The sequence below is a fragment of the Amphiura filiformis genome, unplaced genomic scaffold, assembly GCF_039555335.1.
Source record: "Amphiura filiformis unplaced genomic scaffold, Afil_fr2py scaffold_49, whole genome shotgun sequence".
Taxonomy (NCBI): Eukaryota; Metazoa; Echinodermata; class Ophiuroidea; order Amphilepidida; family Amphiuridae; genus Amphiura; species Amphiura filiformis.
In genome coordinates, this window is record NW_027305513.1 from 123,951 (window position 1) to 148,255 (window position 24,305).

Here is a 24,305-nt window from a genome sequence, read left to right on the forward strand (position 1 = left end):
GACCCCAAATGTTTTTTCCGGAAATAAAAGATTAGATTACCATAAAAACGAAACAGTAATCTTTTGCCGGGTCTAATGTTATTTATACATAGAATTTTCAACGTTTTTTCTATCCTTATTCTTGCTCAATTAAAAAATATTTTGGCGTATATAAAATTGAAATAAAATTCTCTGCCTCATAAACGACATCAAATGTGCCACAATTGGGTATCACGAATCGTTATATATGATGTGCAGTTAATATTCATATTTTCTTTTATACAGAGGATGCTTCAGTTTTGACAGGAAAAATATTTTCTTGAAAACCCTCTCACTCGGTTATTTCAAAACGGTAACCACGCTTCCCTAGAATGTGCAATAATTTAGCATTAAAATTTTTCTTATTCTAACAGCAAGCGTTTCTAGAATGCAGTATGGCGAAATGTGGTGTATACTACAACGATCACGCATTACAGATGCATTGAACCATAGATGTCAAAGAAAGCCTGATCACTCGCACCTGTAAGATAAGTATCTTTGAAAAGAGCGTTATCGTATTCAATCTATGTTTGCTGACATACACAGGTGATTAGTGCAATCTGCGTGTAGTGCAGAGCGATCTATTCAAAAATTGTATTCATCTATTGCTATGGTAGTTAATCCGATTATGACGTCACTTCTACTGCGTATACTGGTAAGTTGGAACAGATTTTCCCTGTTTTTATACAACATAGCAGCATGGCAGCAGAATAAATGCAAAGGGCTGCTACAGCTCAACTTACCGTACTTTTCCTGACCAGACAGTCCATGCCAAAATTGTTACTACACCTTTACATTTCATCGAATCTCTTTTTGATGTCTGTCATTTTGAACATCACACTTGAAAGATGTATGCTATGTAGAAACTTTATTTTGCAATTTCATAATTTGCATATTATTAGCATATTTGCAAGAAAAACATGAAAATCAATAAATACCTATATTTTTCACAATTTCAATATTTTATTAGAAATTAAGCATGTAGACCGTTTGTTATGACTTGATGAATGAAGCTGTTAAACAGATTTTGATATTTTTGCTTATTTTTCCTTTTTTGCCCCAAAATGTGTAAAAATCACAATTTTTTGGATGACCTATATTTTCTTTGAATATTTATAAAAATTTCTTAATTTAGGTATAATACAGTGCAGAAAAAGATGTCAAAATGTTATAATATATCCGTAACCTTGATATTATAGTACATCTCGAGGAAAAAGTGCAATCCATTTTCATTTTATGTTTCAAATATCCCGCGCATGAAAATTGAGTATTTAACCCAAAATGGAACAATTTATTGGAAATCTGTTTAACAGATTTTTTGACTGTTATATATCAAAAATGTGAAAAATATCACATTTTAATAATTTGTATTATATCGTGAATTTCAAAAAATGAAAATTATTTGATATCAGAAAGACATTCTTCCTATTCAGAATGCAATTCGATGTCTGATGTGCTCTCATGTCCCACAAAAAATACTGTCAAAACGCTCATTCCAGATCCCTTAATTGTATAAGTAAAGAGGCTGTGTTTTGGTCCATATGTGTAAAACAAAATAAGGGTACCAATACAATTTTACGTTTGCATTTCAATGACAGATAGATGAATGCTTACTGATTACAATTTTCACTACAAGAACACAAACATCAAACAATGTAGAGTTTGATAAACTATTTATTTACACAGTTCAGTAACATAATAAAGGATTCATGAAGGGTGCTTTTGTAGAACTTTGTAAAAAAAAATCATATTTAACCGTTGTTATGGACAAGTTGCTCTTCAATAGTTATTAATATTTACTACATATTCATATAATCTCAATGATTAACCTTGTGGAAGTCACTATGTGATATACATGTAATGGGATATACAATGTAGGCCCCTGACGTTATGTTTCTAGGTATGATGAGAAAAATTAAGAATGTCTTAGAACTGTAGGAATAGCCTGTTAAAGTTGCTTTTAGTTTTATACACATATTACAATTTTCAGTTGTTAGAACGAGTCTGGTAGTAGCAAAGGAGGTTTGGGTGATGGTGCCAAACGTGTGATTTAAAAAGAAATCGCAATCCTTTTTTGTTTTTTGGCAAATTCTTTATTCTTTAACCAATCTTATTTTTGGTTAAGTAGCCTAAGTCACACAATTAACGGTGTGTGTATACTGAAGGTGGCAGTATACATGTTAGTATACAGTGTTCTCTTTCAATAGTAGGAACAATTATTATGTGTTATCAAACAAAGTTTGATTTATCGAGTGTGGGCCTGAATCAGCATTTGGAAACCGTACTTTACAGGTACACATTTATATTATAACATATACAGGCAGTGTTGTAAAAAGGGCCAACAAATCAATTTGAATCAGGTAACCTATCGACCATGATACACAAAACTGTGAGTAAAATACTGGTTTTGTGCAAAAGAAATTTATTCAGATTACCTACAAACCCCTGGTGAATCTATTGAGTGCTTTTCATTTTTGTTAAGAAAAAATTGGTATGGATACTTTTGTGTGTGACACACCCTAATATTTTGTGTGCGCATTTTTTTCTGTCGCAACAAAATACATTTTCCAAATTCTGCTCTCCACCCATTTTCGATTCTTGGCTGCGATTTGAAGTTCAAACAGTCAGCTTCGTTCTGGGATATTGTTCTTCTCTGGGTTTCATCGTTGCATCACATTTTAAGCGTAGTGAAAAACGGCTTCTCTTGTTGCAACAGTAAAACACACATATGTCAACCTATTATACTCATAGTTATATAAACATACAAATACACACCGCGACATGTTCTAAATTTGACTTGAACTAGCCAGTTCATAACATGCACTGAATTAATTATGTAAAAAGGGTTAACAGTTTGGCAAGTTTTCAGCATATGTAACAAAGTTGATCTCTCTTGGATGTAATTATGATACACCACAAACTGCATCATTATAATGAGTTGTCTTCCAAAATAAGCAGGTAATATATTAAGACAAAGGTCTTGCCGAAGCAGTGCACACATGTCAAAGTGCCCATCTCTATTTAGCCAGACAGTCCTGAATTAACTTGCAGAGGTTCTCCACTTTTACTGCACAACAGGCCTATTATACCTTCCCAGTACTATTTTTAGTGTATATGCCAGTATCCATTTATACACATGGGTGGAGAGAGCCAATTGAGCATGGATAACATATTACGCACTGGAGTTGGTCATTTCAATGCCAACATGTGGAGATGGGGGCTGTCAGAACCCAACCTTTGAATGTGGAGCAGAGCAGCAGATAACCAACCAAGTGGCTGTGTTTGCGTAGATATTTTTCAACACAGAAGACTTTTGTGCCTCTTGATATTTTCACAAAGTTCATGCCTTCCCATGATGTTATAATATGATCAAATTTCATATTCCTTAGTTGTTACATTTGTGATAACCTCTATTTGTGAAAATTAAACCATCACGAAAATTACCACTATACAGTAGCAGCAACCATCTATCAGATTTCTATTGCCCCAATTCAAAGTTAACAACTATAAAGTAGCAGCAACCATCAATCAGACGTCTATTGCCCCAATTCAAAGTTAACAACATGACAGTGGGCACAGGAATTAGCCAAAGGTAACAAAATGAGTTAAAAACACTACATTGTGTCTCTTATTTTATCTGAGATCAAAAAATGAAACATGGAAAAATGTGACCAAACATGGTCAACAGCAGAACAGAAAAGGTCATAATGATTAAAAGTTGGCATCCTGTGCATTTGCATTGTAGTGATTATAGTAAAACTGTATTCAAATTTCCTTTACATTAACATTATTATTATCACAGTTGAAGAATTCAGATGCAAAAATGTAATATGTGATGTGATCCAGCCCATGATCCAGCAAAATCAATCGGAACGGCAATATTGATTTTGAGATATAGCCAAGCAAAGGAAATAATCCTGTTGACTTGTTTTCTATTGTTTTGGAAACTCTTAAAACTGCTCATATCTGGTTGCCAATTTCAATGAAGTTTTCTGCAAACTGTAGCTTTGCAAATGCTTTTTACAATCCTATAAGAAACAGAAAATTTAATATGACCGATTTCAGACTGATTTTGCTTGATCACACCACATATACGTGTTGTTAAAGGCTGCCCTGTGGGGTTTTTATTGGTGTTTTTTTTGTATCAATACTTTTATTTTGCCTAACATGATGAGATACCTTTGTAATCACTTACTACGATGTGTTGCTAATTAGGATGACATGTATTAAAAGCTTATCTCAATTCAAAATGTGCTAAATTATAGACCACTTGACATGTGACGTCATTGCCTGGCAGTATGCATGTGAATTATGGCAATTTCCATTGTTCTTTGCCCTGCAGCGTGTGTACGCATCATAGTTTGCTCAGGGCACATGCATTTTAAATCACCCACCACATTTCATAGTACAAGAAAGCCATTGGACAGTGTAGCGGTTCATTCAAGCATATCAATAGACCAGTCCCTCGCCTTTGTTGATAAACAATGATGTCAAATGGTTAATGGTCTATAGAATAACACTTCCAATAACAAAATGATTGATAAATAAACAAGTGGCAGCACACAGTGTATCACATTTGGCACCTGAATTCTTCCATTAACACACACATTGATTAAGAAGTCTATGAAGATTATATTTATTAAAGCAATAATGTGTGATTTGCATAAAAAATAGATTCCTATTTAAATGTTTGTTTTCACTGATCACATTATCCTCTTTTAACTTCGAGCCAAACAAATGAGGTATAAGGAAGAAAATTGTGAATCCAGCGCCTACAATGCGTGTACTATGCTCGCCGATCGTAACATGTAATACTGCATGGAGCATCGTGCTCGACGTGTGTACACATAAGCTGACATCCACGAGAGATGTTAGCAAGCAGTCGATCGATGAACTCTGAATAAAACTGGGTTGACCCGGTTTTAATATAAAAAGTTTTACTGCTATTAAAGCACTTCAGGCTTAGTCTTTTACGTGGTATTTTAGTACACCACTGGGCATTATAATTATGCAAAAAGTAGAAATCCAAGTAAAATTGAGGGCGTCGCTGTGAAGCAAATCACACAATATGGCTTTAACCAAGGGTATTTTTGATTTGAAAAATATGACAAACAACAAGGAGTAAATATAAAGATCTTTTTCTCTCAACATTGTGCATTTAAATTGATAGCAACAGATTATACAGATTCATGGTGTGCACATGTCTATTGGTGTGCTATCTGTACCTTTGTAATCTATGGCCAATTCCAAGAAACTATGCAAAATCATGCATCAGAGCAGGCGGCGAGTGGCATGATAGAGCCAGCAACTTGTGAAACCGCCCGGCCGTATGGCATTTTCCATATACTCGGTTAGTTTTGTGGGGTTCATTATCGAATCCCAATGGTTTTAGCTTGTATTTATATTATTTATTAACATATGCCTATTTGTTTGTGATATTTTAAGCGTTTTAAAATTTCAAAATAATCCCATTCAATTACATGGTTGACGATCAAAATTTACTGAATTTAGAGAATGCACTGCGACCACCACCTGCATCAGAGCTGGCATGTGTTTGGAGTTATAAGAGAATTTAGGGCCCTACTTTTTTATGGTATACTCCAGTTGAAATCCATACACCCCCTATGGAAGACTTCACTTCAATCTTCCACATAGGGAGTGTGAGTTTCAAATGGGGTTACCTGAATGGGCGACTCCATTTGAAATCTACACTCCCTGTGTGGGAGATTAAGGTCATGCCTTCCATAGGGAGTGTATGGATTTCAACTGGTATAGCCCAAAGAAAAAAGTGGTCCTCCAAACAGGTAAAATGGGTAAACTTTTGCCCTAGGGACCTCCTAATGCACAGGCCTGGGGGAGGGGGCAGGCATGGACCCCATACAATCAACATACTTTAGACTGTATATGTGACACGATCTGATCCATGGTGGCCAAAGGCTGCAAATTTGAAATTGAGATAAGGCAAAAATATTGAGTAAAAAAAACCAACAAAATACATAAGAAAATACACATCACAAAACTTCATAATTTTAGAACCAAGTATGCTAGACCTTTGGTGTTTTCAGTTTATGATAGCTTAATGTTTGTATTAGATAATAATTACAGTAACTCCATTTTCAAAAATGCCTCCTTTGGCCCCCATGGAGCAGATCGTGTCACATATGTGACATGATCTAAAGAGGACATTTAGAGCTGTCAGAAACTGAAAACCCCATGATGATACGACTTTTCTTTGCGAAGTTACGTCACTTGATCAATCGCTGAAAACAATATAAAACAAAAGAATTTTAACACTTTCTTTGCCAATATCTCAAAATCAATATTAGCGACATCCGACTCATTTCCCTTGATTATGTCACATATTTAAGGAAGGTTACCCCTTTCAAATCCTGGATTTATTTCCGATGGTATACTCAAGCTTTGAAAATGAAAAAAAAAAGAAGTGTTTCTCAAGCTACAATCCCTCTGGCCATCGTTTTGAAAGAAATTATTGTACCCTGATATCGAACTCAATCAAACAGTATCGTCGACATATAAAACTGCGTGCATTACCATGCGGCTGAGGGTTATACGTACATGCACGAAGCTATGGGATATTCAGCAGATTGACCCCGACACAATGATATACACAGTGCATGTTTTAAGCACTGGAATAAAAGAGTGTTTTTCACTGTTTTACCTCATTTTTATCGGCCCAAAACAGAGAACATACCTGATCGTGAAAACTAACAATATTTGGGGAAAAATAAAAATCTATTTTTGATGCAAATTGCAGAATATTGCTTTAAACTATTCTCAACTTCCTAGGTAGAATGTAACTATACCATTAAGTTGTAGTTTAGTTAACAGTCCTTATGACCATACCTTACATATTTTCTTCCAAACACCTTCGAACACTAAGCTTTAACCTTTACCCCAAGCTTGTCCTCTAAGGGCCAGTTTCTCGAAGCATAGCTATTGGTCAGGCTTCCTATGCCAAGCCCAATTAGTCCTATATATCAGCGCTTACAATTTCACACCATACATCACCTAGGAAGATAAATCAATAAATGAATCCACATTGGTAGGGCTAGCCTGCTAAGCCTGACCACTAGCAAAGCTTTGAGATATTGGACCCAACAGTCATCAATCATCATGACAGCCTTAGTTCAATGATAATTGCAACATTTGGTGCCTTTTTATACATTCCTACAGTATTTTGCAAAAACCTTTCACAGTTTGCCAACCGCTTGTCCTATCAACATTATCGGACCGCTGCACAGCAATAGGTCACAAGCTGCCTCCAATAAAATCTGTCCTGAGCTGCATTCAGCTGGGGAAAGAGTTACAGGCCTGTTGCACACCGACATCGCCTGGTTAATATTAACATTGTATAGACTAATACACGGGATCGATACATGTGAATGTGCTATGCACGATTTGATATTCAGACGATAAATCTGTGGATACCGGGGTAGAAAATAATGAATATCTCCCGTAATTTTTTCATTCTAAAGAAGCCATATTTTTTTCCTTGCACTTGAACATATGTGTTGAAAGGATATGATAGTCGTTAGCTTGCGTATTGAGAAAGAAGCGTGCATGTTGAGCTCAAAAACTGACAAAAATTCTGATTTTATATGTGCCGAACTATAGCGCAGCGTAGGCTAGCTGCACTCACTTGTGGAGGCAGTCTAAACGCAGATGACCTCATAGCGTATACATGCTCACTCAAACACAGAGAGGTCAATTACCAGGCAATTGTCAGTAGCCTTAGTCGGATGTCCCTTGGCTCATTATGCGTCTCAAAACTATTAAACAGGTCGGAACAAAATGGCCATGCGTGGCTGTGGATTCAACATACCATGGCGATTTCTGCCATGAAGATATCGGGGCGATGACACTGTGTGTTGATCAAGTCTGCGATGTACTGGTACAGTACTCCCTGTCTTCCCTGCTTCATTTTGCCATGCTGAGGATCATATAGAGCATAGATACTGATTTGCTCATCTGATGATTTCCGGAGGATGTGCCATTTCCTGTCCTGATCATCGCGTAAAAAGAACTAGGTCATGCCTGTGTCAAGCAACACTATGCAGCTTGTTCTGCGAATGATGCGCCAAAGCGATGATCCTGTGATTCAATCAACCAATCAGAACCCCACTTCCTGTTTACGCTGTAAACATCACCAAATCGGGCAGTGCGAAGGGTCTTTGCAAAATACTACATACATGTAGTAGATCAACTGCTATGAGGCACAGCAAACATGCCCTCACATACATGAGACCCAAAATCTTCAAGAGTATTTGTATTAAATTTGCGATATCTGCAAATTGCCAACTTAGGCAATAGAAACAAAGTATTTTAAGTATACTGTTAAGGTGGTGCTGCACCCCTGGCCGATTTTGTGCCGATTTGTGCGTTTTTCTCCAAATTTGTTGAGAGGAATGCAGGGATGGTCACGGGTTTGTCAGGGGGTGTGGTGCCACCTTAAATCAATAAAAGTGTACTGGGATTCATATTAATTTCATGACCCCATTTATATGCTCGTCTCGGCCCAGTGGTGAATATTGTATTATATTGTATTGTACTATACAGTGGAAACTCTTTAATACAAAATTTGTGGGGCCACAAAATTTTGTTTGTCTTATCAGGATTTTGTCTTATCCATCACATATTATATAGGGATTCAGTGCCAGGGACCTGAAAATCAAGCTTGTCTTATCAGGTTTTTTGTATTATCAGAGCTTGTATTAACGAGTTTCCACTGTATTTCTCCTCTGAAACTTGTCTGTATTGTATATTCTTATTGTATATTTTTTTTTGTGCTTGTATTATTATTGTACTGTTTTTATTTGCAACGCATAAATGATTTAAATAAAAGCCCGATTTCGGGCATGAAATACAAAAAAAAAATAGAAACAAATTAGTTTGATCTTTCGATCGACCATCGAGGCTTGGTCGATCCTTATTATTTATGAAATTAATTCATTGACCATTATTAATTGTGATAACATATAAATCTTTGCTTGTATATTTAGAATTAATTCCGATTAATTAGTTGTTAGTTCATTAATAACAAGCATCGAAGCAGCATCGACGGTCAATCCAAAGATCGAACAAATTTATTTCTGGTGCCTTATGCAACAGTGACATTGCTTATATTAAATCAGTTTTTCAGAAATCTGTCAAGAACCCCTTAATAAATATGGACACCCTACATAGAAGACCCTTACAGTCATCTCACCGACTGCAAAATATTTGTACACATTAAAGCATCTCTTTAAAATAAAGAAACAGTTTTATTTTTGTACAGCGTTTTTATGCATGAAAACATTATGAAAACAGTTATCTGAATTGAGCTGGTTGTTACCATGGCGATGAATTAGCTTGCGTCAGAAGTATTGCCATTTGCCTAGGATAGCATCTTTGATTGCTGTCGTGTACTGAGCCGGTACCCAGTATAACCAGTACCGTGATGCCTCTGTTGGGCCTAGTTGGATAGCCTGTTGGCAGATAACATCATGCAAATTGGTTAATAAAATCAAATGATATCAAGACACTGTGTTTCAGATCACCGGACCAATGCTCTACCAACTGAGTTAATGATTCAGATGGAGAAGAGCAGTGGTCCGGTGATTCGAAGGTTCCAGGTTCAAATCAGACCTGGATGGTCAGAGAATTTTTTTCAGTGGCTGTCATTTATGTATGTGGAGACTTGTGTTAAAAAACCTTTCTCTTATTTAATTTTCCATATAACCAGTACCGTGATGCCTCTGTTGGGCCTAGTTGGATAGCCTGCAGGGAAATAATATCATACAAATGGGTTAATAAAATCAAATGATATCAAATAGGCTTTTAAGACAGATTCAACAAGTTTACTGTCAGACAATTATAAATCTACCATGACAAGCTGTTTGTCATAAAAATGGGAGAATATGAGAAAGGTTTTTTTAAACACAAGTCTCCACATACATAAATGACAGCTAATGAAAAACATTCATTGACCATCCAGGATTTGAACCCGAGACTTTCGGATCACCACTGGCTCTTCTCTATCTGACTCATTAACTCAGTTAGTAGTGCATCGGTCTGGTGATCTGAAAATCCCAGGTTCAAATCTGACCCAGATGGTCAGTGAAATTTTTTCACTGGCTGTAATTTATGCATGTGGAGACTTTAAAAAACCTTATATCTAATTTCCCATATAGCTTATCTTTATATCTCCATCATAAAAATGGGTTAATAAAATCCAATGATATCAAGACACCAAATCGCTCATCAAACAATTATGAGACTGCAATGGTGAAATGCTTGATAGGTTTCATACTTATACCAAGCCCATTAAAATTCTCAATCTGAAGGAAGTATGCTTTGCTCAGCCTTGACCCTTTTTATACACAAACGCACCTGTGTTTTCAACTGTTTTGGCCCGTCCAAAAGTTGGTGACCATCAGAGTTACCAAATAGCGTGGAAAAGGGGTAATGTATGGCAAAATACTTGCCCTCTTGGGCCACTTCAAATTCTGTAAGTTTTTCCGGTCTGGAAATTTGATTTTTATTTTCCTGAGTGGCCCCGAACCCTGTAAAATATGTTATGCTTACGAGTAAATGATATTCCTCATGTCCTTCTATAGGCTCGCTTACTACATTTTTGATAGATGTCATGGGCACTTTCTCTGTTCGTTCTACATGTTGGAAAAAAGGAAAGAAAAACAATCATTAGCCACTAAAAGCTCATTTCTTGAGTGCACATTTTCACGAAATGTTAGTTTTCACTATCAGATATGTCCTCTTTTAACGGGCATGGTCCAATTTTTTCATGTTCTATTTTCTATCTCATTCTTGCATTGAGGCCTACCATTTACAATACAATGTTGTATTGCTCCAGCAGGTTTGATATGAGGAGCAAAAACTGGTGTAACAATGCCTATAGGATAGTACATATATTTCCGGTGTGGTCACCAACTGACTACAATTCACTACGTTTTTGTTCACACCATAAAATAAATAAAAAAATAAATGTTGACATTTATACAACGCCTTTCACATGTATCAAAGCGCTTTACATTTATTCCGCTGTCATTAGAATATGTCAGCTGCCATACAATGCCCAAGGCATGCTCATACCTTTGGGCGGCGCTCAATGGACAATATTCCTAACAGCTCCCCAGTTAACCCCTGGGTGGAGAGAGGCAAGTGAGGTAAAGTGCCTTGCCCAAGTGCACAACACGATGGCACCGCCAGGCTCAAACTCGCAACCCTCCGATTGCGAGGTAGAGCCTGTACCGCTACGCCACCGTGCCCTATCTAAACTAAACATATCTCAGGCATTCAATTTTACTGGGTTAATGTGAAAAATATGAGCTTTTTTCTGATAGCAAATTTTCAGTTTTGATGAGAAAAATGGGGGATGAGGCTGCTGATTGGATAACACCTGTTTAATTTGGGCCTAACAAATGAGGAAAACAAAGAAAATTGTAATATCATAATCCAGTGCCTATATCATCAATCAGTTTGTCGATCATTACAGCCCTCAAATTAACCCATGGCACCCATGGCATTTTGACGTGGGTGCCCATCCCAACTGCTGTAATGCCCTCAAAATATGTCCTTTACCCAAGGCAGTCACTTGCCGTGCCCTCTAATGAAGTTGCCGTCGGTGCCCCAGCCCTGACCTTTCATTATAAAATCATCTATCTATTTTTGTTTGTGTTTTCTTCACTTTTGAGAAATTGCCTTGTTGCCCTTCTCAAATTTTCAACAGTTGCCATGGTGCCCTCTTGAAATATTACAAACTGTTGTGCTGCCTTGTCTTTTCAGTGAAAATCCAAGGCAATTATCAACTTGCCCTAAAAAAGTTGCCGTGCCCCTTCAGATCCTTAATTCGAGGGCCGATTAGCGAGGTTGATCAGCTGAACATCCTATATAGCTTCACGTATGGACTTATGAATAAGATGTATAACAAAAGACGCAGAGTATTTCTATTTCTATACAAATACTCAGAGTATGCACAGTGATGCCAATGCCGCGCCTTATGCGCACAATTGGGCTACTTGGCGATCACTTGCCGTTACTCAAAAAGCATGCCGCTACTTGCCTAAAATTGGGCTACTTTTGACAGTGTCAGGGCCCGGCAGTAATTTGATGTATTTTCCTTTCAATTTAGGTTTTGAGTCTCATAAGCTCCAAATTGCAATTACAATGGGTTTTGTGACCATTTATTGATCGGTCAGTAACTTCCTAGTAAGTACCGGAAGTTTTTCCGGTGCTTTTCCGCCCAATTGGGTGATTTGTGTTCTAAATTATCAAAATATCCGGTATTGGGCGCTTTTTTGGAAGCTTAAAAAATTGGGCTACTTGAGAATCCTTTACCGCGGCCTGGCGAGTCAATACGCCGCTGAAAAGTTTTGGCAACACTGAGTATGCATAGTTTATATATCTATGATTCACACAAGCCACAGAACACTTCAGCCATCAGTTTGACCGAGTTCCAAATATTACGACAGTTTATTAAAAACTGCCACATCTTACTGTAATTAAAGTACTTCACTTCAGGCCTAGTCTTTCACAAGGTATTTATTTATCATGCAAAAAGTAAAAAAAAAAAGCAAAATGATTTATAATGCGCAACGCACAGTCACAATGCCTAGACTTTGATCCACAAGCCTCAGCACACTTTACAGGTTGTTGCTGACCACTACAGCCCACATCATTCCATAAATCATTTAACAACATTTCAGGGACAATGTTGCTTAGAAGCGCACACCCTAGACATTCCACAATTGACCTTCGCAGCCAGGATCAGCTCCCCAAATTTCATGCGGGTTACAACGAGACAAATTAGCAGTGTGTTCCTTGCCCAGGGGAATTTCAAGCTAACTCAGTTTTTCCACAAGAGCATACTAAACCACCACCAGGGTTCGAACCCGCAACCTCTCGCACCAAAGCAGAAATTCAAGAAAAAATTGAGGTTATCGCTGTGAGCAAATCACACCTTACTGCTTTAAATAGTATGCCTACCTTTTGTGCCGATCCATAACTGGTCTACCTCTAGTTTAAATGTGAGTCTTACTTTGCCGCCATTCTTGTTGTACATACCAGATATAGGGACTGTTGGAAGTGGATCCTGAAATGAACAGAAATCAGTAATTATTCACATCATTTTATTTTTAGTATGATTTTGAATGCAGTGGTCTGATAAATTTTCATATCTATAGGTCACTTTAAATTGTATCACCTCTTGTAACAGAGATGCCAGTGGTTGATGACAAATTTTCCTGAAATGGTTGAAAATTTCCTGAAAATTTCCTTTTGTGTATACTTTTGCACATCTGAGCAAAATTTCCTGAAATCAGGAAATTTCCTGAAGTCTGGCATCTCTGTTGTAAACGCACCAAAAGCCAATTATTAATTATTATTTAATTCCTGTCGATCATGCTACTGTTTTCCATGTTTTTTTCCTCAACAGGGAGGATGGCAAATATTTCTCGCATTTAGGCCCTAGCTACTATGGGCAATTTGCAGTAAGGAGGTAAGATTAAGTGACCACTTATATAAGTTCAAATTTCAACCTGCCTTAGGCCAAAAAAAAAAAATTGTTGTGTTGCCCTCAAGTGGAAAAATGGGAAAGTTGGGTCGGGCGGTTAGATTTCTTTTTTCTTTCTTTTTTTTTTTTTAACCTTCAGATTTAAAAAAATCCCCTCAAATATTAAATAATGCTTCTTCAATTAGGGGACATTTGTCAATTTTGACTTCTGGATACCTGTTAGACATCAATTAAAGACTAGTCTTTCAATATAACATTAATTTTAAGTGAAAAACATAGATTTTTTGAACAAATATGTAAAAATCATCATTCCAAAAAAACAAAAAACAAAAAAACTTGCGACCCTGATTTTTCAGGATTTAGGACCGGACGGTTGAGGGCAACACAACAATTTTTTTTTTGGCCTTATCATAAAGCTCCTGTGGCTAGGTGTTTGAGGCATAGATCTCCTGGACCTGAGGCCCTGGGTTTGATTCCCGGGAAGGATCTCTTTTTTTCTTCTCTCCTTCATTACTTGTGAAAGCGAACCTTGTTTACCCAATGTTTAAGTTTTTTTTCTTGGGGGGGCAATAGACCATTTTGTATTGTACCACATAATCAGTGACTGTATTTTTGATCATGACACTACATCAAGTGCACTATGTCAAACATGGCCTTTGATGACATAGCTTTCTGCTGTAGAGTAGATCATGAAATGTTGATCTGCCTCTGTGTAGTGTGTACTGTGTCAAGCATGTGCAGTGGTGATTGATGCCATAGTTTCAATGTTGGTGTCAACATTTCAGTGTGAAAGTGGTCAATTATATAACCTTTGCACTTCAACACTACGGAGCCATATTGCTTTTGGTCAAGTGCAGTAATCAGTAACATCATTGGATGTTTTACTGGACTATTCCAGTTGAAATCCATACCCCCTAGATAGTGATGGTTCATTTGTATCGCTGCAATGGGTATTCCAGTTGAAATCTACACACCCCCTATGGAACTAGACACAACCTTAATCTCCCACACAGGGGGTGTAGATTTCAAATGGATTCACCCATTCAGGTAACCCCATTTGGAATTCACACTCCCTGTGTGGAAGACTAAAGTTGTGTCTTCCAGGGGGTGTATGGATTTCAAATTGATTAGCCTATATCTAGTTACCTGTCTCTTCTTGATACCAGGCATTGCATCTTCAGGCTTGCCTTTATCTAACACTTTCTTATGTTGTTTCTGTTTACAAAGTGGCTCCTTTGCTGCTGCAGCTAAAAAAAAAGATATAAAACTAAATTATATACTTTAAATTCTGACTAACAAAAAAAAAGGTGAAAATATATGCAATATGCATGCATTTCTTGCACTATCATGAAAAGTAAACACTGTAAAGGTGTTAGCGGAAAAAAAAACCAGGTTGATGAGCTGCCTGGAATTTATGTACTAAGTGATATAATTTGTTTGTATCACTTATACATAAAATTCAAGACAGTTCATTGGTTGATTATCATTTGATATTTTTACCATCAACCACATCGGTTTGATAGTTTTAACCATCATAGGTGGTGGAACCAAGGGAGAACAGTGCCAGTGCATTGATTGTTGACCCCAGGTTAAATAAGAAATAAATAAATAAATAAATAAATAAGTGGGGGACATGTCCCCCTAAATGTTTCCATTTTTGGCTACTTTTGCGAGTGTCAGGCCGTGGCAGTAATTTGACTTGATTTTCCTTTCAATTAGCCAAATATATTGATCGGATATAATTAAAGACAGAGATAAAAAGAATTTATCGCGTCTGACGTCATCCTGTCAATCAAACTCAGGCACGGCTTGTTTACAAGTGTCGTGATGATGACTTGCTGAACGCGGATTTATAACCGGGCGCCTTATTGTTAATTTTGCACCTTCAATCATGCAAACCATCTCAAAAGTTAGGTCTTTATAGTAGGAAACTTTCTTTGGCGAAGGCACCATGTCAACAATGCCTAGAAAAGCTGCTTTTTGCCTTGTAAAAGTACGTAATTTTTCGCCATTTGTTGCTATTCCTTTTCTCCGATCAGCACCAGATAGATCGGTCTTCCTTTTAAGCGCTAACCTGTGTAAACCAATCAAGGATTGTCATTGACTGTGACATCAGACGCGATAAATTATTTTATCTCTGTCTTTAATTATAGTAACTTCCCATTAAGCACCAGAAGTTTTTAAGTTAAGTGCTTTTCCCCCAATTAAGTGCTTTTCCCCCAATTTCCCTAAATCTGAGTAAAATCACCCAAATATATGCGTTATTGGGCGGTTTTTTGAATTATTAAAAATTGGGCTACTTGAAAATCATTCACTGTGGTGTGGTGAACCAATTTGCCACACCTTGGCAATGCAAAGTTTTGGAAACACTGTATTTGTATAACTGACCATAATGGGCTATCCATTTGAAATACACACTCCCTCTGTGAATGATTTAGCTCAAGTTTTTCACAGAGGGAGTATCCATTTCAAAATACTCACTCCAGTTGTGTACTGTAAGATATAGGTAGAGCTACATACAGCTGGGAGTATGGGTTTCAAAATAATTCACCCTTGCCAGTTCCATATGAAGAACAGATTCCCTCTGTCGAAGATGTTTCTTAAATCTTCTGCAGGGATATGGCCAATTTCATATGGAATAGCCCCAATGCTCACCTTGTGCTTCCTTTTCTGCTGCTGCTCCTTTTGGCACTGGTTTAGTCACCTCTAATACATCTGTGATTGTTGACCCAACCAGCATTAACTTGGCGCTGTTCATTACTTTGAGCTCCCTCAGCGTCTTATTATCTTTTTAAGTCAAGTGCTTTTCCCACCCAATTGAGTGATTTAAATTCTAAATTTGGGTAAACCACCCAAATATATGGTATTCACCCCTTGCATAGATCCGCCATCTTGCTACCAAAATGAGGTTCCCCCTGCAAATGCATGTGTAAAATTTGCATTTTTGTTGCTTGTAACAGTGCAGTGTTTTCTAGCAACATGCCAGAAAGCTTTTGCAAAGCGTTTTGTGGTAATTTAAGCATGTGTTTGACAGGCGTACGCACACACTTTGCGGGTAGAACCTCGTTTTGAGATGACCGTGCAAATTAAAATTACCGTAGTTCATGTCTGACATCACTGTCTATCAAACACCCACGATTCATCTGGCACCTTCATCAGAAAAATTGACATGGTGTTGTTTTCAGGAAAGAAAGTTTTCCATTACTAACACCTAACTTTTGAGATGGTTTTTGTTTTTGAAAGTGCAAAATTACCCATAGTGTGCCCCAGGGTCTTAGGCAGGATTTGAAGGTTTGGGTGTGTAAATTCAAAAACCTGGGTGTGTAAATTTAAGATTTGTATAGGCCATGTGGGCAAAAACTGGGTGTGTATTTAGGTGTGTAAAACACTCCTTACACGGCTGGCTGCCTAAGCCCTTGGGGCACACTGTTTTACTTTTGCGTTCAGTTTTCAATCATCAGGTTAACTCGTAAACAAATCGTTTCTGAGCTTGATTGACATGTAACATAAAACGCAAACTAGTCTTTATAATTCTGTCTCAGAATATAATGTAGTCTACTCACCTTGTGCTTCCTTTTCTGCTGCTGCTCCTTTTGGCACTGGTTTAGTCACCTCTAATACATCTGTGATTGTTGACCCAACCAGCATTAACTTGGCGCTGTTCGTTACTTTGAGCTCCCTCAGCGTCTTATCATCTTTCATTAGACCTTTGAACATTAATTTCTGCATAGCTTGTGGTACTCCTGAGAAAAGGGATGAAAAAAGCTAAAAATTGAAAGAATTCAACTTATTGTTAACAGGGGCATGCAGAGAAACCTACTGAAGCATTAGTGGGGGGCTGAGTGGCTGAATGTCCCAAAAATGATGTGCTTGTAAAACAGAAACCGGTACTGCATATTTACTTCAGAGGGTAGAACTATATCACAGAGAAACAAATCGTACCACCCAGACCTAAACTTAGTATACAAGAATCAAATTTGATTCTCTAAAAATAATCATGCCTATTCCACATGCAATAAGTTACCTGATTCTCGCTAGATGAGTTTGTGAGAATCAAGTTTGATTCACACACATTTTGTTAGTCCTGAAGTGCTCAAGTTTTGCCAGTTTTATAACATTCATGGACCAAGAAGAAGGGAATCATTGTAGCAACCTAATCTGATCCACGCAGACCAAAATTAGAAATATTGAAAATTGAGTTATTACCATCACTTATTTAGGCCCTTCACAATTAATTCTTAGTTTCCTGTTTCAAGTTTGAAAATAAAGGACGAGGTGACTTTTAATTATTAATTATCTATTAATTATTAATTATCTATTACTTTCTTTATCTTGAAAATGTGGTCGTGACTATTATCAACAGTCCATTTGGTCATTTTGACTAAGCAACTAGGCAACGTACCGCGCCACAAAGCAATTGCGGCGTAGTATGAACGGATCTTAACTTGCTCAGTACTTAATTTGACTGATGTTGAAGAACTAAAGTCCCTTGGCATACTTTGTTGCAAAGTAATGAACTTGTTTTAATGTTCATTTTCTTAAAAGGGCATTTCTTGATCCACAACCTCATTCCCTACTTTAAAAAAAAAATTGAGATATTTATACCACTGGAAACCTCTGGCTACATAATGTTTATGTACCAAAAATTTCTTGCAGATTAATTCGTTTAGCAAAAATATCATCAAATTTGAATTTCGTTCTGGTAGTGGCCTATGGAGCAGTGTAATACACAATCATGCATAACTCGCAAGTTTACGCAAAATCGGAATCAACTCAAATTTTGAGAACAAGCTTTTTTCGTGGATTTTTACTGAAAAATGTCATAAAAAGAGGATGCTAGGATCACGAAATCCTCCTTTAAGTTGTTTATTGCCTTAAAATTTTTTTTTTTTTGCTCCTTATTTTTGCCTATGCATACATCTCAATTTCATTATTGCTGTCTTTGGTCTGATTGGACCAGATCATGTTACAATAATCGCCTTAACTACACACATCAGTGGAGTAGCCAAGATTTTGTTTTGCCAAAGGGGGAGAAAGGAGGCAAGGTGACTTTCAGGGAGGGGGGTGCTCCATAAGAGAGGATGCCGGGTGGGGGGATGGGAGGGGGAAACTGCACCAACCTGTTATTGTTTCAATATGTGCTTTCAATCCCGAAACCGTCCCATCTAGGTCAAATTCCACATCATGTCTTTTTTTATTATACATCACTTTCATGTTCACTGTTTCTTTAGGCACAGAGGGTGAGTTTTGTGAATCGGTTGTGGCAGGTTCTACCGAGGGGGTTTCTGACGCCCCTCTGATTGGCTGCTAGCAGCAGCAGCTCCGGGAGACCCATCTGGAGCGGAAGCTACAGTTTCAGTTGTATCAGCACTTTCACTTGTACTCGCATCACCCTCTTGAGTCACCATAGCAACTGGTTCTGATTGTTTATTTGTTTCTTGCACATTTGATTTCTCTCCTTCACTCTTCTGTTCTGATGATGTTGATGATGATGTTGTAGTTGACATCGCCTGCTCATCGTTACTGTTTGTTGATTCGTCCATTTTGCACGATTTCGCAGATGGTTGATCGGTTTCACGACTCGAGTCTGCTGATGAGTCATCTGTAATTGGTCAATGTGAACGAAGCAACTATAGTTAATGCAAGTAAAATATCCTGATCTTCAATTTATATTCAGTGAAAACTGTAATTTTATCTTTGACAGTACCAGTAAAGTATGTTGCTCACAGGTATGTAGTGTACTTCAGACACGTATAGAGTGTATTAAAAAAACCAAAGCGGCACAAGAGTTGCTAAGTAACCCGCTAACCGAACCATAAACACATGCATGATCAGACAAGTTTTCAATTTCCCATAGCTTCTCACGTTGTACACACATCAATCAAATCTTTGAACGCCGAAAAGGAAAAGACACTCTAAATAAGGACGAGGGGGCCTACTCACTCAACAACATCTTTGACCAACTCATCACGCCCTCTATAGATGTTCCTGTTGCCTATAAAAGGAAGCAGTCAGATGTGATGGGTTGCCAGTCTGAAGAAACCACTAGTGTAGTGGTGAAACGTCACTAAAATGTGAGTTTAACATCTTCATTTTTCTTGGATTTGCATAAAACGAACTATGTTAACACACATCAATCAAATTTGGCGGTGTTGGTTTGTTTGCCCTCCAAGTTATAGCATCGTTCACGTTGCGTTGAACATTGTATGTGGGCCCAGTGCTCGATTTAGAGGGGTTTTACATGATGTAACTTTGGCTCTGTGCATGTAGAATTTTGCCTGTGCAAGCAAAATGCTGTGTTATTCAGCCCATTTTGAGGACAAAAATCAGACAAGTTTGTGGATGTAAATTTTATTTTCTAAATCGAAACCTGTGTGGGCCTCACATTATTACAAGTGGTCACTTTCCCAATTAAGCTAAACAGCCTATGTGGAGGAATTTTATGCAAGAGCAATCACGTCAATTGTATATTAGTACGCTTGAAGAAACAAGCTCGACAGAATCTTGGAAGGTGTGAGTTGAATATGTTGAATGGCCTTTAAGGAGGAGGCCTAAATCTAGGAAAAACATGTATATTAACCCCAACCCTACCCATGGTTTTTTTGCTATCGGAAGGGAAAGAAGAAATGAAAAAGGAGAGGTGAAGAAAGAAGTCACTTGGTACCCCCGGGATTCAAACCTGGGACCCCTTGCATGCCGCGCAGAAGATCACCAACCTGTAGCCATGTAGTTAATGCCCGGGGGTGACGCTGCCCGGCCATCGATTCCCTGAGTATTTTTGACTTAGGCTGATTGCATCATCAAGTCACATGGAATGCATGCACGCAGTGGTTTTAATAGTGAGCTTTAGTGAAACCTGGTTGGGTTAGGGTTAATAGTTTATTGTATTCAAGTTTGACAAGTTCGAGAAATCTAGCAAATTTGTGGCTAGACTTACTCGAGAACTCTAGCTTCCAATTTACACACGATAGTTACGCATTCGATGCTAGAGTGCTTTGCTATCAATTTTTGGTCGGTCAGCGGGGCAACTTTTTGCACCGGAGGTTATTTATCTGTTAATGTTGAAATTTGGATGAAAGTTATTTAGATGAGTCAAATGTATCTTTTGAGCAAGATTTGGGAGCGATTGCTGAATGGGGTGCAACTGTCCTACCCCAACCCTAACCCTAAACTCCGTAAACGAGGACTGGACTCAAGTCTAGCAAGTTGCACCCTATTCGGTAATTGTACCAAGATTTGCCTATTTTGGACAGTCTAAAATTTAGCTGAAGTGTAATTTTAGCAACATTTTTGATGCAATCGCCTGTAGTAATCGGCTGTGTTTACTTCTGAACTTCCATTGGTTTACATTGTGTCATGCTTCAGCGAATCCGACTAGATTTTGAATGCAATACCAATGGTCTCTAGCCTAGAATGTGAAGAGCGGTGAACAAATTCTTGGATAGACTTCTCGACCAAGGCTAGACTTCTCGAGCAAGAATAAAAGCATGTGTCACGTAAAGTTGAACTTGAAAAACATGGGATGATCATGTGCAAATAAACCCTAAATCTCGAGAAGTCTAGCCATGAATTTGCTCACCGATGAGCTTCACATTCGAGCATGCGAGGCTAGAGACTGTTGCACTGGAAAAATCTAGTCAGATTCGCTGTTAAAGCTTGGAAGGGTACTAAGCCTAGGGTAAAAATTTCCCCAAAAGTAAAAATTGAGGCCAGGGCCCAGGGGCAGATCTGAGAATCACCACGCAATGTATTGCCGTACTATTACGCTGCCTTTCGTATTCGCCGAGGAGGACAATCCTCGTTTGTTTACAAACAGAGAGGTAGACAAATGGGCCTGTCAAAACTGTTCCGCTTGTCCAAATACTCAAGTATCAAAAGGATGGTCTACAATAGAGTGATTCACGCAACATGAATAGGGGATTAAAAAACTGTGAAGTAGGACCATGTGCTTCTTGTGTCCAATTTGGCATCAAGATTTCGAATGGAAACAGTTCAGACCCAGAACACGATCATGTCAGAAATTAATATTTTGTTCTGGGTCTGAATTCGGACTACACGCACATGACGCAATGCAGTTCCAATGCAATGATTCAATGAATGATGCATGATGTGACTGATTAATCATTAATGATGATGACGATGATGATCATGATGATGCCACTAGGCTAGGAACAGGTACATCTGAGCGAGGGCGCTATTTATTTACTTGATAATAGAAAGGCCCTAAATCTGTGCCACTGAAAACACATTTTTGTGTTAATCTTCTTCAGATGGTCTAGTTTGCATTGACAACAGATTTAATGCTTTAGGAACCAGAATGCAACATTGGCTTCACTTTTTACTATTTTTTTTCGTAAGATATGCCTTTGGCAAAAATCATCATTTTGGTCAAAAAAGGGGTCAAAAAGGGGCATTTTTGGGAAAAAGTCAATTTTTACCCAAAATTCATCTTCTGACAAAAGGGAAACATAGTTTGACAAAAACTTGTATCCTTTTCACATAACAATTCAAGTTTACTTAATTGCTGGGAGAATGCACTTTTTTGTAATCGCTTGGCAAAAATCATCATTTTGGCCTAAAATGGGCTCAAAATGGCCGAAAAATGGCAATATTTGACCAAAATTAGCACAAAAATAACATTTTTACCACCTAAAAATTTGAATTTTCATATGAAATTTCACAGATGTGTTGAGAATGACAATATACAAAGTATTAAACAAAAATGAAATTAAATTACAATGAAAAAAAAAATTGACAGGGGGGCACAAAAATTATCAAGTCCCCCATGCACTCCTATGGAAGTCTCAATATATCAGAAAATATCGCCTTAGAATGTTCCGACAGTAATGCTTCCGTCAATTGCAAGCCCGGCTACCAGGGACCCGGGCACAGCAGGGACGTAGCGGGGGAGATTACCAAAGGCAATTGTAATAATCCGCTATGCCCCGGGTACCGGGCACAAATTGTGGGTGAAACCCCCGGTACTGTCCCGGTACGGTCCCCGCCCATGCCAGCCGGGTTTCAAAGTGCTGTATTAATTTTCAATGTTTTTAATCAGGAAATCCAAAATTTAAGTATTTTCATGGCTCCGCTACCGGGACGACTGATTGTACATCCCGGGTACAGTCCCGGGTACAGTCCTAGTTCACTACGTAAACTTGTATGGCTCAAAATTCGGACCGCTCGCCATTAAGTTTACTGCTTTCTGTGTTTTGAAATTTGTTGACGTTTTAATGATCCCCGATTTCCGGTCGATTAAATAGCTGTGTCACATCACGTGCATGACGCTAGTGGGTACCAGCCAAACTTCAGAAAAAAAAAATCACGATCGCCGATAACGATGTGATATGGGACTTTCAGGGTGACAGTCCCGGGTATTGTGTCTACAGTGGCAGTGCCCGGGTCCCTGGTAGCCGGGCTTGCAATTGACGGAAGCATAATTTCATCATAACTTCACTTAGCAATACAGTAGAAGATTGATTTTTGGTATCAAATTGTTTCTGAGAAGTTCTCTCTTCTAAACAACAATTCAGGTTAATAGAATCAATTTGAAATTTTTATGCCTGTCCCTAACTAGGCTAGCACAGGCAGCCATATGCATGACAGCAGATTTGCACTAGTTAAAAAATTTAATAATTCATGAATTGGGACAAATATGCGGCATCGCATTAAAATAAAAATATTGCAGAAAATGTGCGAATTCTGAGATTAAAAGTGACAGTTTCCTATTTAGTCAAGGTTCTCACGCTAGATTGTGACCTCAAGAAACAGAATGCAAGTAACTTGGCCTAATCATTGGCATTGCTAATTTATCCATGTTGTTTTTTGGCAAGGGTTCCAAATTCTGCACACACTGTCGAGCTGTCTCTTGCAAAGAAAGCATTCGTGCAGAGCTTGATTTTAATTCGATTTCTTTGAATATCTGTAAGCTCCTAGTATTTCATAAATGCATTTAAATCGATTCATTAGATTATAAATTGGGCCATTTACAGCTTTGCTGCGTCATGTTTTTGGCTACGAACACGTACCTGTATTCCCTGCATTACTCGCCATATTTTTGTGGGGATTTTTATTTAGACACGCGCGATGTCGCAATTTCCTTCTGCTTTGTGTTCCAACTGTGACGTTTTTGCCCATCCCTAATCAGTCAGCCCTAATTTTTCCCCGGGTTTTTCCCCCGGGGTTTTTCCCACATTATTATAGGCCTAGAAATATTAAATCATTAGTCTAGATAATAATAGATAACAATGTCAGATTCTATAAATGGGCCTGTATTTAACTATTTTTATTTAATCAAATAATTAAAGACCCATCCATGCAGTGATCCCAGCGCAAGTGTAAAAAAAAATCAAAATTGTTAGCTATTGTTTAGGCCCTTCACAATCATAATTCTTTATTCACAAACACTTGTAAGGGGGGGGGCCTGATGCAAAAGGGGGGCCCTGAAAATTTTGACCCTCCTAAAGGGGGGGCCCTGAAAAAATGACCACAAATTTTCCTGGAAAAATTTAGTTTATATGCTTTTCTATGGGGTTGACCCCCCAATTTTCATGTCAAAAGGGGGAGCCCTGAAATTTTTGAGGTCTGTAAAGGGGGGGGGGGGGCCTGAAAATTTTTCGCGATAATTTTTTTTGCATCAGGCCCCCCCTTACAAGTGTTTGTGAACGGTCCCTAAGTATACATATCACTATAGAACCTGAGTTTACTTCGAGGACTGTTAAATATCAAAAATATCAATTTTTGAGTATGCCATAAAATA

At 38.0% G+C, this 24,305-nt stretch overlaps 2 protein-coding genes across 2 annotated transcripts; both read right to left on the reverse strand.

Annotated features, from left to right (window-relative positions):
- Positions 1 to 9,279: 9,279 nt before the first annotated feature.
- Positions 9,280 to 18,797, reverse strand: LOC140144329 (ubiquitin domain-containing protein UBFD1-like). The gene is made up of 6 exons (XM_072166154.1): positions 18,667 to 18,797; positions 17,110 to 17,289; positions 14,693 to 14,793; positions 13,021 to 13,126; positions 10,603 to 10,685; positions 9,280 to 9,503 (listed from the first exon to the last, which is right to left on the reverse strand). The coding sequence occupies exons 1-6, from the start codon at positions 18,758 to 18,760 to the stop codon at positions 9,393 to 9,395; spliced, it is 675 nt and encodes a 224-aa protein (XP_072022255.1). The 5' UTR covers positions 18,761 to 18,797; the 3' UTR covers positions 9,280 to 9,392.
- Positions 18,798 to 18,816: 19 nt separating this feature from the next.
- Positions 18,817 to 23,672, reverse strand: LOC140144328 (uncharacterized). The gene is made up of 2 exons (XM_072166153.1): positions 23,575 to 23,672; positions 18,817 to 19,148 (listed from the first exon to the last, which is right to left on the reverse strand). Exons 1-2 carry the CDS (start codon positions 23,597 to 23,599, stop codon positions 18,817 to 18,819), a joined length of 357 nt encoding a protein of 118 aa, XP_072022254.1. The 5' UTR covers positions 23,600 to 23,672.
- Positions 23,673 to 24,305: the final 633 nt, after the last annotated feature.